The sequence below is a fragment of the Pristiophorus japonicus genome, chromosome 14 (assembly GCF_044704955.1).
Source record: "Pristiophorus japonicus isolate sPriJap1 chromosome 14, sPriJap1.hap1, whole genome shotgun sequence".
Taxonomy (NCBI): Eukaryota; Metazoa; Chordata; class Chondrichthyes; family Pristiophoridae; genus Pristiophorus; species Pristiophorus japonicus.
The window spans coordinates 177,649,898-177,664,448 of NC_091990.1; the positions used below are offsets into that span (position 1 = coordinate 177,649,898).

The 14,551-nt window shown below is 42.8% G+C and overlaps 1 protein-coding gene across 1 annotated transcript in view; it reads left to right on the forward strand.

Annotated features, from left to right (window-relative positions):
- The first annotated feature begins 12,980 nt into the window (after positions 1-12,980).
- Positions 12,981-14,551, forward strand: part of LOC139279660 (uncharacterized) — a 32,595-nt gene continuing 31,024 nt past the window's right edge. The window contains 1 exon segment of the mRNA XM_070898765.1: positions 12,981-13,133. Coding sequence (XP_070754866.1) covers positions 12,981-13,133 — 153 coding nt within the window.

Sequence of the window (14,551 nt, forward strand, 5' to 3'; positions counted from 1 at the left end):
TTCTTATTGTTGGCAAAATTGGCGCATAATCGCCGGGAGCAGCAGTGGACCGGAGGTGGAGAGCCTGATCTGTAGCACCTCACTGAGATGGAGCAGCGAGTGTCGGCCCTCATCGGCACCCCAGTTTGTGCGGTGACGTCCGGTGAGGCAAACCCCTCTATGGGTAGTGAAGATATGTGAATGGCGTTAGCGATTTATAAGTTTCTTGACCCCAATATCAAGTAGACTACACCCTTTACATATAGATGTCTAATGCCACTTTCATCTTATCTCCCTGCCCCCTCGGCTGCTGCTAACCACACGTCTGTTGCTTTGTGCTTACAGATGACCAGCCAAAAGCGCAGTAGCCTACCCCTTCAATAACAGGATACAGTTTGCTTACTCTACTGTTCTCTACACAATAGCTACTAACTACGTTAGTTAGTTACTTATTTATAAATGCTATCACCAAGCTTTCAAGCAGATGAACCCTGTCTTACAACAGTGACTACACTCCAAAAGTACTTCATTGGCTGTAAAATGCTTTGAGACATCCGGTGGTCATGAAAGGCGTTATATAAATGCAAGTCTTTCTTTTTTCTTTCTCACACAGTTTTGGTTGGGTTTGTGTGCAGCAGTCAAAAATGAAAGGACACTGCTTACCCCAACACACCACTCAGTCCTCATCACCTATACAATTTGAGTTAAACCCGCTGTCTCAACATGTGCAAAGGGGAAATAAATCACAAGGTTCATAAGTGAAAGTGAGTCATGAGATAAAGTTAGTAACAAGTTCAATATTTCTTTAATATATTTTGTTTGTTACCTTTTCCATATTTCCAAAGTTGTACCAATATTTCACAGTTTCTTGCATCAGTCAGTTTCTAGTATCTGTTTTAAAAGCAAAATCTGAATGTCCAAGGGTGTCATTACACCACAGATACTGGTGTGAAACTGGCAGACCAGAGTTATACTGCAAGTTTCGCATCACTCTGGCCTTTTCAAGCAAGATTTCTATGCATATGTGTAGAATGCTACTCACCATCATCTGAACATCAGTTAAAGTTTAATATTAAAAATGGGACAGTCACCTTTATACGAATATTAAAATGATGAAAAATGAAGTTTAATAAGTTGCAATGTAATAATGTAGCAGCCAGTATGAAGTAGCTCCTGGAGGTACTCTTGTCCACTTCCCTAAATTGAATTTGGGCAATTTCACATCCAAATTACACTACATAGCTTCAAACAATTCAAAGTTAAAAAAATTTGCATTGCCACTAATGATGTATTACAATGTGCCAATTAAATAACTTTTCAAATTAATTCTGGGGCAGGTGGCACTATACTGCAAGTCACAAGATAATAACTTTCTGGGCAATATTGGTTTTATCGTCACTGCAGGTCAGTATTAGGTTCTATATATAATAGCACCTCCTGTGTAATAACACAGTGATCAGAAAAAGTGTTAGTAATTACAACCATTCCACATACCCAGTTGATCCAGCGTCCAGTCACTTCTCAACTAGGCTCAACTAGGCTGTTGTGGTAAACACATCACAAGCACTCCTTAACAAAATTCTCTTCAGTAGGTACCAATTTTAGAGTACTGGTTTCGTAATCCAGACAATTGTTTCCACAAGTAGGATTGCTAATTTCTGCTTTTCCTCACCATTCTTGCACCAGGCAACTCAAATATTTTTGGGGAAGAAAGAATGGATTCTATAATTTAACATCAGTTCTTCCTCTCTGATTCTGTAAACTTTCATATTGTGCCCAGATTTGGAGTGGCTGAAGATGGAAAGTAAAATGAAACATTGGAATAAATGATTCCCTCAGTAAGCGTTTACTTGCCTGCAAAGTTAAGGGTGTAATTTATTTGAAATACTTAGCAAAATTCCAGGAATGACCTGTATCTTCTGGGAACAGATTATAACTGTAGGTTAATCAGTATTAATAGTATTTATCATAGATATTTGTTAAGGTTATACAAAGCTTTTAAATGCATTTATAAATAAAACGGCCAAATATTAGTTGCTTCATTTAAACAGTACCTCATGATAGAGTTCTAAAATGGTTTTATTTCTCTGTATTTGCCTTAAAAACAGTCATGTATGTGATTCACTTTTAAAAGATTATTAAAAATAATCAAAATAAAACATTTTTTAAGCACATGTGGGGTCCCCAGCAGCGTTCATTATCTTCATGCCAGTTCCAAGTCTGAACACATATGACGATTTGTCACTTAGTCTCAGATCTCAGCATCAGCCCCAGCTTCACTGTTTTTTATTGAGCAGGGAACAAGAGCGGGAAGGAGCTGACAGCCAAAGACACTGTAATAATGCATTGGCCCAGATTTTGCGGTCAGCGGCGAAAGAACAACACTCGCCGTTTACAGCTTATAGTTGGTATGACTGCACTGGGTTGTGGGTGAGTTTAAGGGGTGGTTAGTGAGATGTGGATGCAACAATGTAGTTGGAGAGAGAGGGATGGGTGGAGATGCAAGGTACGCTGGTGTGAGTAAGGATGTGCAGGAGTAGCTCATGGTCTACAGGGCTGTAGTAATACCCACCCTCTTGTATGGATCAGATGCATGGACACTGTACAGAAGACACCTCAAGTCGCTGAAGATATATCACCAACGATGTCGCCGCAAGATCCTGCAAATTCCCTGGGAGGACAGGCGCACCAACATCAGTGTCCTTGCCCAGGCTAACATCCCCAGCATTGAAGCACTGACCACACTCAATTAGCTTCTCTGGACAGGCCACATAGTTCGCATGCCAGACACGAGACTCCCTAAACAATTGCTCTATGCGGAGCTCCTTCATGGCAAACGAGCCAAAGGTGGGCAGCAGAAACGTAACAAGGGCACCCTCAAAGTCTCCCTGGTGAAGTGCGACATCACCACTGACACCTGGGAGTCTCTGACCGAAGACTTCCCTAGGTGGGGAAAGTGCATCCGGGAGGGCATTGAGCTCTTCGAATCTCAACGCCGCGAGCGAGAAGAGGTCAGGCGCAGGCAGCGGAAGGAGCTTGTGGCAAATTGGTCCCACCCACCCCTTCCCCCGACAAAAGTCTGTCCCACCTGTGACAGGGTCTGTGGCTCCCCTATTGGACTGTTCAGCCACCAAAGAACTCACTTTAGAAGTGGAAGCAAGTCTTCTTCGATTCAGAGAACTGCCTATGATGATGATGATGCAGGAGTAGGGTAGGGAAGACAGAGTGATGGGGATGTGATGATAGGAACAGGAGGATGAAGCGGAGTGTGACTTTGTACTAACGTTTCGTGATCTACTGAGATCATTGAAAGGTTTGCGCCACTGCACCCAGGTCCTCCTGACGACAGCCCTGCTTGTGACCTCCTCTGCAATGTGCAACCAGGCTGTGTTGGTCTTCTGGGGATGTCTCTTCTGCCCATAGGAAGGGACGAGGACCTCCTTGTATGCTATGAATCCCTCCATAAGCATATAGAGGGAGTCATGGGAGAACTTGGATGCAGCCCTACACCTCTGTGCAGTGATTGTCAGTATTTGCAGCACCTCAGTGCTGTAGACCACTGACAGCACAACTGTAAAATCAATGTGGACAAGGTCCCTTTAAGGAAATTGGCTGATGACCTGTCATCAAATTACATCACCAGAACTATTTCCTCTAATTGCACTGGGAAACACGCTGGGCAGGCTTTAAAAGCCCCATCAACGTAAGTGCCTTTTAGGCAGTGGTATGGAACCAGCAGCGGGGTGCAATGTGCCAAGATAGGAAAATCCCCACCAAAGGTGGAATTAAAAGAGAGAGATAAAAGAGTCATATTAATTAATTAATTAATTTTTAAATATCTCTTCAGAATAATTTAAATTTGAAGGAATAAGACTCCACACGTAAAATAAATTTTCAGGGCCAGAGAGGTTGTTTGGCAGTAATTAAGACTGCTGACACCATTTAAAAAATCGCTTACATTTCAATGGACAAGCCCAAACTTTTTCTGTCGTGTTTAGTGGGTAACTTTTGAGTAAGTACCACAACTTCATGCCCTTCATGTGTTTGAATGCCAAGTCTCTCAGTGAGGTAGCAGTGTAGCGAAGCTTGTGCAGGTGCAGGGCAAATCGGACAGTAACTTCCTGATTTTCACATTTAACTGCGCAAGTGCAGATGCTGGAAGTTGCTGTCCAATTTACTCCTTAGTAATGGTGAGCGCTGATATATTAGTGTGAATAGAGGATTGGCCAACTAACAGAAAACGGTGAGTCAGGATAAATAAGTAATTACAGGTTGGCAAACTGTAACTAGTGGGGTGCCACAGGTTCAGTACTGGGGCCTCAACTATTTACAATCCATATTAATGACTTGGATGAAGGAACCGAGTGTAATGTAGCCAAATTTGCTGATGATACAAAGATAGGTGGGAAAGCAAGTTGTGAGGAGGATGCAAAGTATTTGTAACGGGATATAGATAGGTTAAGTCAGTGGGCAAAAATTTGGCAGATGGAGTATAATGTGGAAAAATGTGAGGTTATCCGCTTTGGTAGGAAAAATAAAAGTGCAAATTATTATTTAAACGGGGAGAGATTCCAAAATTCTGTGGTACAGAAAAGGGGGTCCTTGTACATGAAACACAAAAAGTTAGCAAGCAGGTACAACAAGTAATTAGGAAGGAAAATGGAATTTTTGCCTTTATTGCAAGGGGGATGGAGTATAAAAGTAGGGAAGTCCTGCTACAACAGTACAGGGTGTTGGGCATTGGTGTATAGTTTTGGTCTCCTTATTTATGGAGGGATATACTTGCATTGGAAGCAGTTCAGAGAAGGTTCACGAGGTTGATTCCTGAGATGAAGGGGTTGTCATATGAAGAAAGGTTGAGCTGTTGGGTCTATATTCATTGGAATTTAGAAGACTGAGAGGTGATCTTATTGAAACATATAAGATTCTGAGGGGCTTGACAAGGGAGATGCAGAGAGGATGTTTCCCCTAGGGGGCATAGTTTCAGAATAAAGGGTCGCCCATTTAAAATGGAAATGAGGAGGAATTTCTTCTCTCAGAGGGTCGTGAATCTTTAGAATTCTCCGCCCCAGAGAGCTGTGGAGGCTGAGTCATTGAAAGTATTTAAGGTGGAAATAGACAGATTTTTGAGCGATAAGGGAGTCAAGGGTTATGGGGAGTGGGCAGGGAAGTAGAGTTGAGGTAAAGATCAGATCAGCCATGATCTTATTGAATGACGGAGCAGGCTCGAGGGGCCAAATGGCCTACATCTGATCCTACTTTTTATGTTCTTATGACAGCCCCACCATGATTCCTACCACAAAATCCAGGCAGTTGTGTTTTTGTACCCAGCCTTGAATATGCTAAGGTACTGGGCAGGCAAGTTTAAGGAAATACTGTTCATTACATACTGGACTATATATTTTAAGTTGAGTAATTGAAGGAAAAGGCCATATTAAGAACTTATCCTGAAGTCTACTTTGAAAAAGGAAGCCTAAGAGAAATAATTTGTATTTAAGAACCTGTATGCAGAGTTTTATTTCTGCATTTCTAAGATGCTAGATGACTAGTGAAAATTCATTGTTCCTCTTTTAAGCAAGTTTTGCACTTTAGTCACCATACAATCTGAATGATGAATGGTCATATATTTCACCATTTCTTCATGTGACTATTATTATCAGCTATTTGAGAGAATGCTTGTGGTACTATATTGAGCTCTACAAAGTACTGCTCCTAAAAGCAAATGGATGATTAGTAGAGACATTTACCACTTTATAGAAATGTCTGGATCAATAGCAACACAACAAATACATATCGCTTACAGGGCAAATTACTGTGAAGAACTGCAGAATAGAAAATAGGATTCTGACAAAGGGAAAGCTACAAAAAAACAATGGCCGAGAAACATTTCCGAACCGACCTCCAGGCACCCAGGCTGCAGAGAATTCGGGTCTCGGGCCTCCAGATGTACGTCTGCGTAAAGGCCCAGGGTTCCCAGGGACACAGGCAGTTGGGAACATGTGGGCCAAGTATCCAAACACAAAGGAAGATTCCATTGCAGTCATTTCCAAACGGAATCCCCTAATGACATGCAGTGGAATCCCCAAATAATTGAACAATTTACACAAATCTAATAAATATAAATGTTATGAATTTCAGTTTTATTCATAAGTCCCTTCATTACACCAAATACAATAAAAATGTAATTTTTTGAAAAATTATGTTAAACATCTTACTCCAGGTCAATATTTGCATAAACTAATTTAAAGTGTTTATGCATCATTTTTTATTTTTAAATGTTTAATTTAAGATTGATAGTAACCCTTATACAGTACTGCTGAAAGTTGGCCCTAAACATGCTTTTATCAACCCCGTTTCATGGCCAATTGTTGGACAGTTATTGGGCAAACAGCCCAACTCGGCGCCAGCAATACTGATTTTACTTTCGGTTTGGTAGATCCGTCGAGGCGTCTTTTGACAGATCGCAAGCTCATGCGGAAACCCAGAAGTTGCAGAACCTTTCCGACAGTGTATTCTGTGCAGCGCCATCGAAGAAAGCACTTTACAGCCAATGAAGTACTTTTGGAGTGTAGTCACTGTTGTGACGTAGGAATTAGCAATAAAGTACTCTGCTATTATGAAATTAAATACCATTAATTTAACTTCTAATAAAATAAAAGAAAAAACTTGTATAGCATGTCTCAATGTCCTTCACAGGAAGTGAATTATTTTCTGTAATATAGGGCCCAAGTTTCCACATGATTTGCGCCTGATTTTTAGGAGCAACTGGTGGAGAACGGACTATCTTAGAAATCGCAATTCTCCACATTTTTTTTTCTGCAGTTCTCGTCAGGTAGAACAGTTCGAGTTTGGAACAGAATTTTTTCTTCAAAAGGGGGCCACTGACGCCTGATTTGAAAGTTTCCACAGTGAAAATGTACTCCAAACTAAAGTAGAATGGAGCAAGTGAAGATTTTTGTAGAACTGAAAAAACCTGTTCTACACATTAAAAAATCAGGCGCAGGTTACAAATCAGGCGTCCAGAACGAGGTGGGGGGGGGGAGGGGAACTCATTAAATTCTACAATAAATTCTTATTTATACTTATACAATTATTATACAAATAAAGCCAACCTGAATAAACATTTATAAGCAAAGAAAAGATTAAATAAACCATCTTCCTACCTGTGTGAAAGTGCTTCAGCCAGGAAGAATGGTGCAGCAAGCGTCACAAAACGAGGCAGCCGTTACCGAACGCAGGCGGGAGGGAGGGGAGGAGGGAGCCGACAAAACGCAGGGGGGGGGAGCCGACCGAACGCGGGGGGGGGGGGAAAGAGAGAAGGCTGCAAGAAGCCTCAAAAATTGAGGAGCCATTTCCCGACGGCAAAAGGGGGAGGTCGTCGGGAAACGGCTGGCTCAACTTTCTGAGGCTTCCTGCACCCTTCTCACTGCTACAAGAAGCCTCAGTGCTGATGTGCTGATGGCAATGTACTTTTATAAAAAAATGTTCAAAAACTAAATAGCTGCAAAGAACTACAAAAATGGCCGACTGCCAATGTTTTTTTCACACTGCGCGTGTGCGAACGCTCCAATGCGCACACGCAGCGTTGCCGGCAGGAAAAAAACGAATTAAAATAGTACCCGCCCCCTCCCACTTACAAAATCGGCGCGAGTGTAGGCTCCGCCCCCCTGGGCGCCGCGCTAGGCAGACAAGGAGCTGCAAAGCGCTCGAGAATCGCGAGTTTTTTATTAGGCGCGAAAAACGGGCGCCCAGCTCAGAGGGGCGCCCTTTTTTTTCGTGAGGAAACTTGGGCCCATAGTCACTGTTATTATGGAGGCAAAAACAACAGCTACCTTACAAATAGCAAGGTCCCACAAACAATAATGTGATAAATGCGCAATTAATCTGTCTTAGTGGTTGAGGGATAAATGTTGACCAGGGTACCAGCAGCACTCCATTCCTCTGCTTCTTAGATAGTGCCATGGAATCTTTTACATCCAGCTGAGCAGGCAGGCTATCAATTTACAGTCTCATCTAAATAACGACACCTTCATCAGCGTGGCACTCCTTCAGTACTGTGCTCAGGTCACAGCTTTCTACTTAACAAAGCAGATTGACGGCACGCACCCAGAGTGCAAATTGCTACCCCATTCAGAACGCAAGATAAATGGTATGGAGAATGGATATTTCACTGCTGCAATAGTAGATGTGTTACATAAGAACATAAGAACATCAGAATTAGGAACAGGTGTAGGCCATCTAGCCCCTCGAGCCTGCTCCGCCATTCAATAAGATCATGGCTGATTTGGCCGTGGACTCAGCTCCACTTACCCGCCCTCTCCCCGTAACCCTTAATTCCCTTATTGGTTAAAAATCTATCTATCTTTGACTTGAAAACATTCAATGAGCCAGCCTCAACTGCTTCCTTGGGCAGAGAATTCCAGAGATTCACAACCCTCTGGGAGAAGAAATTCCTTCTCAACTCGGTTTTAAATTGGCTACCCGTATGTTGAGGCTGTGCCCCCTAGTTTTAGTCTCCCCTACCAGTGGAAACAACCTCTCTGCCTCTATCTTGTCTATCCCTTTTATGATTTTAAATGTTTCTATAAGATCAGCCCTCATCCTTCTGAACTCCAACGAGTAAAGACCCAGTCTACTCAATCTATCATCATAAGGTAACCCCCTCATCTCCGGAATCAGCCGAGTGAATCGTCTCTGTACCCCCTCCAAAGCCAGTACATCCTTCCTTAAGTAAGGTGACCAAAACTGCACGCAGTACTCCAGGTGCGGCCTTACCAATACCCTATGCAGTTGCAGCAGGACCTCCCTGCTTTTGTACTCCATCCCTCTCGCAATGAAGGCCAACATTCCATTCGCCTTTCTGATTACCTGCTGCACCTGCAAACTAACTTTTTGGGATTCATACACAAGGACCATCAGCCGGTCCAGGCAGCGGGCGGTCGAGGGGGTCGTTCAACCTGACTGCCTGCCTCTCTTCCGCTCTTACATCCGGTCCAGGGTGTCCTTGGAGATGGAGCACGCGGGGTCCACCGGTACGCTCGCGGCCTTCCGTGAGAGGTGGGCACCGGAGGGACTGGAGTGCATCATCACGCCCGGCAACCAAATTTTAATTTGATTTTACCTTTTAAAGTTTAATTTGTTTTAATTGCCGGTGCTTTTAGTGTCCCCTTCCCTTTTATAGGGGGCACTGGAAAAATCTGATTTTAGCGCCCAAAAAAAAACCAAAAAAAAATGAAAAACACAAAAAAAAACCAAAAAAAGGAAAAAAGGGCCTTGTAAATGTCTGGTGTGTCACCCAGGTCGGGTGGAACGGTTTAATGTTTTATGTTTTTGCAGGTGAACTCCAAAAAGAGTTTCATACACAAGGACCCCCAGGTCCCTCTGCACCTCAGCATGTTGTAATTTCTCCCCATTCAAATAATATTCCCTTTTACTGTTTTTTTTCCAAGGTGGATGACCTCACACTTTCCGACATCGTATTCCATCTGCCAAACCTTAGCCCATTCGCTTAACCTATCTAAATCTCTTTGCAGCCTCTCTGTGTCCTCTACACAACCTGCTTTCCCACTAATCTTAGTGTCATCTGCAAATTTTGTTACACTACACTCTGTCCCCTTTTCCAGGTCATCTATGTATATTGTAAACATTTGTGGTCCCAGCACCGATTCCTGTGGCACACCACTAACCACCGATTTCCAACCCGAAAAGGACCATTTATCCCGACTCTCTGCTTTCTGTTCGCCAGCCAATTCTCGATCCATGCTAATACATTTCCTCTGACGCCGCGTACTCTATCTTCTGCAGTAACCTTTTGTGTGGCACCTTATCGAATGCCTTTTGGAAATCTAAATACAGCACATCCATCGGTACACCTCTATCCACCATGCTCATTATATCCTCAAAGAATTCCAGTAAATTAGTTAAACATGATTTCCCCCTCATGAATCCATGCTGCGTCTGCTTGATTGCACTATTCCTATCTAGATGTCCCGCTATTTCTTCCTTAATGATAGTTTCAAGCATTTTCCCCACTACAGATGTTAAACTAACCGGCCTATAGTTACCTGCCTTTTGTCTGCCCTCTTTTTTAAACAGAGGCGTTACATTAGCTGCTTTCCAATCCGCTGGTACCGCCCCAGTGTCCAGATAATTTTGGTAGATTATAACGAATGCATCTGCTATAACTTCCGCCATCTCTTTTAATACCCTGGGATGCATTTCATCAGGACCAGGGGACTTGTCTACCTTGAGTCCCATTAGCCTGTCCAGCACTACCTCCCTAGTGATAGTGATTATCTCAAGGTCCTCCCTTCCCACATTCCTGTGACCAGCAATTTTTGGCATGGTTTTTGTGTCTTCCACTGTGAAGACCGAAGCAAAATAATTGTTTAAGATCTCAGCCATTTCCACATTTCCCATTATTAAATCCCCCTTCTCATCTTCTAAGGGACCAACATTTACTTTAGTCACTCTTTTCCGTTTTATATATCGGTAAAAGCTTTTATTATCTGTTTTTATGTTTTGCGCAAGTTTACCTTCGTAATCTATCTTTCTTTTCTTTATTGCTTTTTTAGTCATTCTTTGCTGTTGTTTAAAATTTTCCCAATCCTCTAGTTTCCCACTAATCTTGGCCACCTTATACGCATTGGTCTTTGATTTGATACTCTCCTTTATTTCCTTGGTTATCCATGGCTGGTTATCCCTTCTCTTGCCGCCCTTCTTTTTCACTGGAATATATTTTTGTTGCGCACTATGAAAGAGCTCCTTAAAAGTCCTCCACTGTTCCTCAATTGTGCCACCGTTTAGTCTTTGTTTCCAGTCTACTTTAGCCAACTCTGCCCTCATCCCACTGTAGTCCCCTTTGTTTAAGCATAGTACGCTTGTTTCTGACACAACTTCCTCACCCTCAATCTGTATTACAAATTCAACCATACTGTGATCACTCATTCTGAGAGGATCTTTTACTAGGAGATCGTTTATTTTTCCTGTCTCATTACACAGGACCAGATCTAAGATGGCTTGCTCCCTTGTAGGTTCTGTTACATACTGTTCTAAGAAACAATCCCGTATGCATTCTGTGAATTCCTCCTCCAGGCTACCCCGTGCGATTTGAGTTGACCAATCGATATGTCGGTTAAAATCCCCCATGACTACTGCCGTTCCTTTTTCACATGCCTCCATTATTCCCTTGATTATGGTCCGTCCCACCGTGAAGTTATTATTTGGGGGCCTATAAACTATGCCCACCAGTGACTTTTTGCCCTTACTATCTCTAATCTCCATCCACAATGATTCAACAGTTTGTTCATTGGAGCCAATATCGTCTCTCACGACTGCCCTGATATCATCCTTTATTAACAGAGCTACCCCACCTCCTTTCCCTTCTTGTCTATCTTTCCGAATCGTCAGATACCCCTGTATGTTTAATTCCCAGTCTTGGCCACCCTGCAACCACATTTCTGTAATGGCCACCAAATCATACCCATTTGTAATGATTTGTGCTGTCAACTCATTTACTTTATTTCGAATGCCGCATGCATTTAGGTAGAGTGTTTTAATCCTCGTTTTTAAACCATGATTTTTAGTTTTGACCCCTCCTGCAGCCCCTTTATATTCAGTGGCCCTTTTTGTTTTTTGCCTTGGGTTTCTCTGCCCTCCACTTTTACTCATCTCCTTTCTGTCTTTTGCTTTTGTCTCCTTTTTGTTTCCCTCTGTCTCCCTGCATTGGTTCCCATCCCCCTGCCATATTAATTTAACTCCTCCCCAACAGCACTAGCAAACATTCCCCCTAGGGCATTGGTTCCGGTCCTGCCCAGGTGCAGACCATCCGGTTTGTACTGGTCCCACCTCCCCCAGAACCTGTTCCAATGCCCCAATCTTCTGGGGCTACAGTGCATTTGTGGGGGGGGCGGGGGGAGGCAAAGTCGAAGGAGCTTTAATCTGCATCTATGATATATCTAACCTGGAAGTACTTGATACTGACACTGACTGCTCAGTACAGCAAAGCATACCATTTTCCAAGAATAATATCCCTCATCTTAATGAGCACAAAATTAAAAACTAAAAAAAGGTTTCTTTTCAATCGCATCTATAAATAATTACATGGTCGTTGTCTTTGTTTAAGGGTCAAATTAATGATTCACTCCCAGGGCTGAAGTGCTAACTCATGTTTGCTGCAATATTTTCCTACAGACCATTTCGATTGTCAGCACTGTGAAGATCAATCATTTAGCAAGCAGCAGGACAAACTGGTAAGTAGGTCAACTGAAATCTGAAAAGGATTAATTTAATTTTGAAAATGCTCAACATTGAATATTGGTTACAAATTTCATAATGTGGCAAAAGTTCAAATACTTCGAGATGAAGGTCAGAATTTCTGATTAATAGTAGGTCTGCTAGCATTGTCCGTGCTAAGTTTCCAGCTACAGTCTCTGTCTTATCTGTTGGTTTTCTTTCTCTCTCTCTCTCTCTCTCTCGCCCTCTCTCTTCTGCCTTTCTCTCTGCTCTCTTTTGCTTCTTTCTTTCCTCATTTGTTTCTCTATCTTTTGAGGTTCTTTCTCCAGCCTCTGTCTTCCTTTTTTCTTGCATTCTGTCTCCCACATTCTGTTTTTTGCCGTCTTTGTCGTCTTGGTATTGCTGGAGTTTTCTCTATATCCACTTTTTCTCTCGCTCTTCTGCTGCCTTGCTGCAGCTTTTCCATCTCTATTTATCTTCATTTATCTTTCCCTATATTCTTCGCTTCTGGTTGTATTATTTTTTGGTTCTCTCTCAGGGTATGAAGGGGAGTGGAGGGGAGGAAGAGAGAGAGAGAGGGGGAAGGGGAGGGAGTGAGGATTGGAATGAGGGGAGGGGAGCAAGAGGGAGGAGAAGGGAAGTGGAGGGGGAGAGGAGAGAGAGGGAAGGGAAAGAGCAGAGAATTTTCTTGATTTATGAGATTTAAATCATTTTGTTCTATCTTTATTTACTGAAAGCTCTTAAGAAGCTAGATTCCTTGGAAGACGATGAGCATTGAAGTGGTTGACTTTGGCTCATTTGGCTTTGGAAAAGCTGAGCCCTCGGACAATGAAATGGAACGATTATCCACAGCGATTTTAAGGGCCTTCGGTGAGATTGGCTTTGTGTACCTCAAAAACACAGGGATCGAAGAACAAAATGTGTGTATCCATTTTATTGTCTCATTATATGTATTTATAGTGCTCCCTTACTGTATGCTAATGCATGCCACATATGTATTAACAATGTCGATGTAAACGGTGATTCAGTTCAACTATTCAACAATAACCCATGGCTGGGTCTGTGTCATAAAGCAATTAATACTTTACAGGTTTAATAACTTCATCAACTGAAGGAATAATGTACAAGCAATTATAAATGCCATCTAAATCCTGACACCACACCTTCAATATTTGAATATATAGTTATTCTGTACTTTACATTAGAGACCTTTATATGAAGAGAATTCTGTTTGATATTGTAAATAATTCAGTCAGTAACCAGACTGCCATGCTTGCCACAAGACATCCGCATTGTGCCCTCCCCTCTGCTATCCCCTGCAACTACCGATTTGATGTCTCTCTTCTATTCAGGTCCTCATATGACTAGTCCCACCACCTCTATGTAATTACTTCCTAGCTGGGGTCCTTTCCATCATTTCCCGAGAGTATTGTATATGTTCCCAGCGCATTGAAATATCTTCACATGATGTGTAACTGCACACAGGTCACACTTTGTCATTACTCCAGTGTACTTGACTCTGTGGGGTCAAAATTCAGTTGCTAACGCCTGCTGTAACACTGGTGTTAGGTGTTAAATAGGAGTTAGGCGGTTGGGAGTGGCGCTCGATGCTGTTCATGCCGGACGCAAAATTCGGTGGTAATTTTTTAAGGGCGTTAAAACGTAATGTACTGCCAGCTAATGCCATGGAAATCAGTACGTGTGCAACACCTCCTTGGTGCTCTTCACGCCACATTCAGTTTTGCTGCCTCACTTAATGGCTGGAGTCCATGACGCCTGAAAAAGTTGGACTGCAAAAGACAAAGAAACTAATTGGGGCGTTATTTAAACAGAGTTGCAGCCAGGGCTCAGAGGTCTCGGTCAGTGCTGCATTTGATGCTCAGACAGTAGGGTGTTGGCATCGTACTACTGTTGACTCATCAGATTGACTACTAATATCTGGGACACATTGGCTTCCATATTGGATAAATTTGAAATCTCCATTTCGCTGTGACCTGTGCCAAGTGATGGGGGCAGTGATGGCACACCACGTCGTCCTGCGGCGCTGACTAGAAAGGCACTGGCTTCAGAGACAGCTTAGGCCCCAGACGGTGGGGCAGGAGGCCGTACACACACAGGGTTTGTCGCGCGCATACTCTTATCTTGAGATGTCCGATGAGCCGTGCTTACGAAGGCTGAGGTTCCGCTAGGAGGTGGTCACGGAACTTTGCAACCTATTGTGGACATACCTGGCAGCTAACATTGGCACTAGGACCTCACTGTCAGTGGCAGTGAAATCACAGTAGCATGATCTTCTATGCTACCGGCACCTTCCAATCTCCTGTAGCCGATATATGCA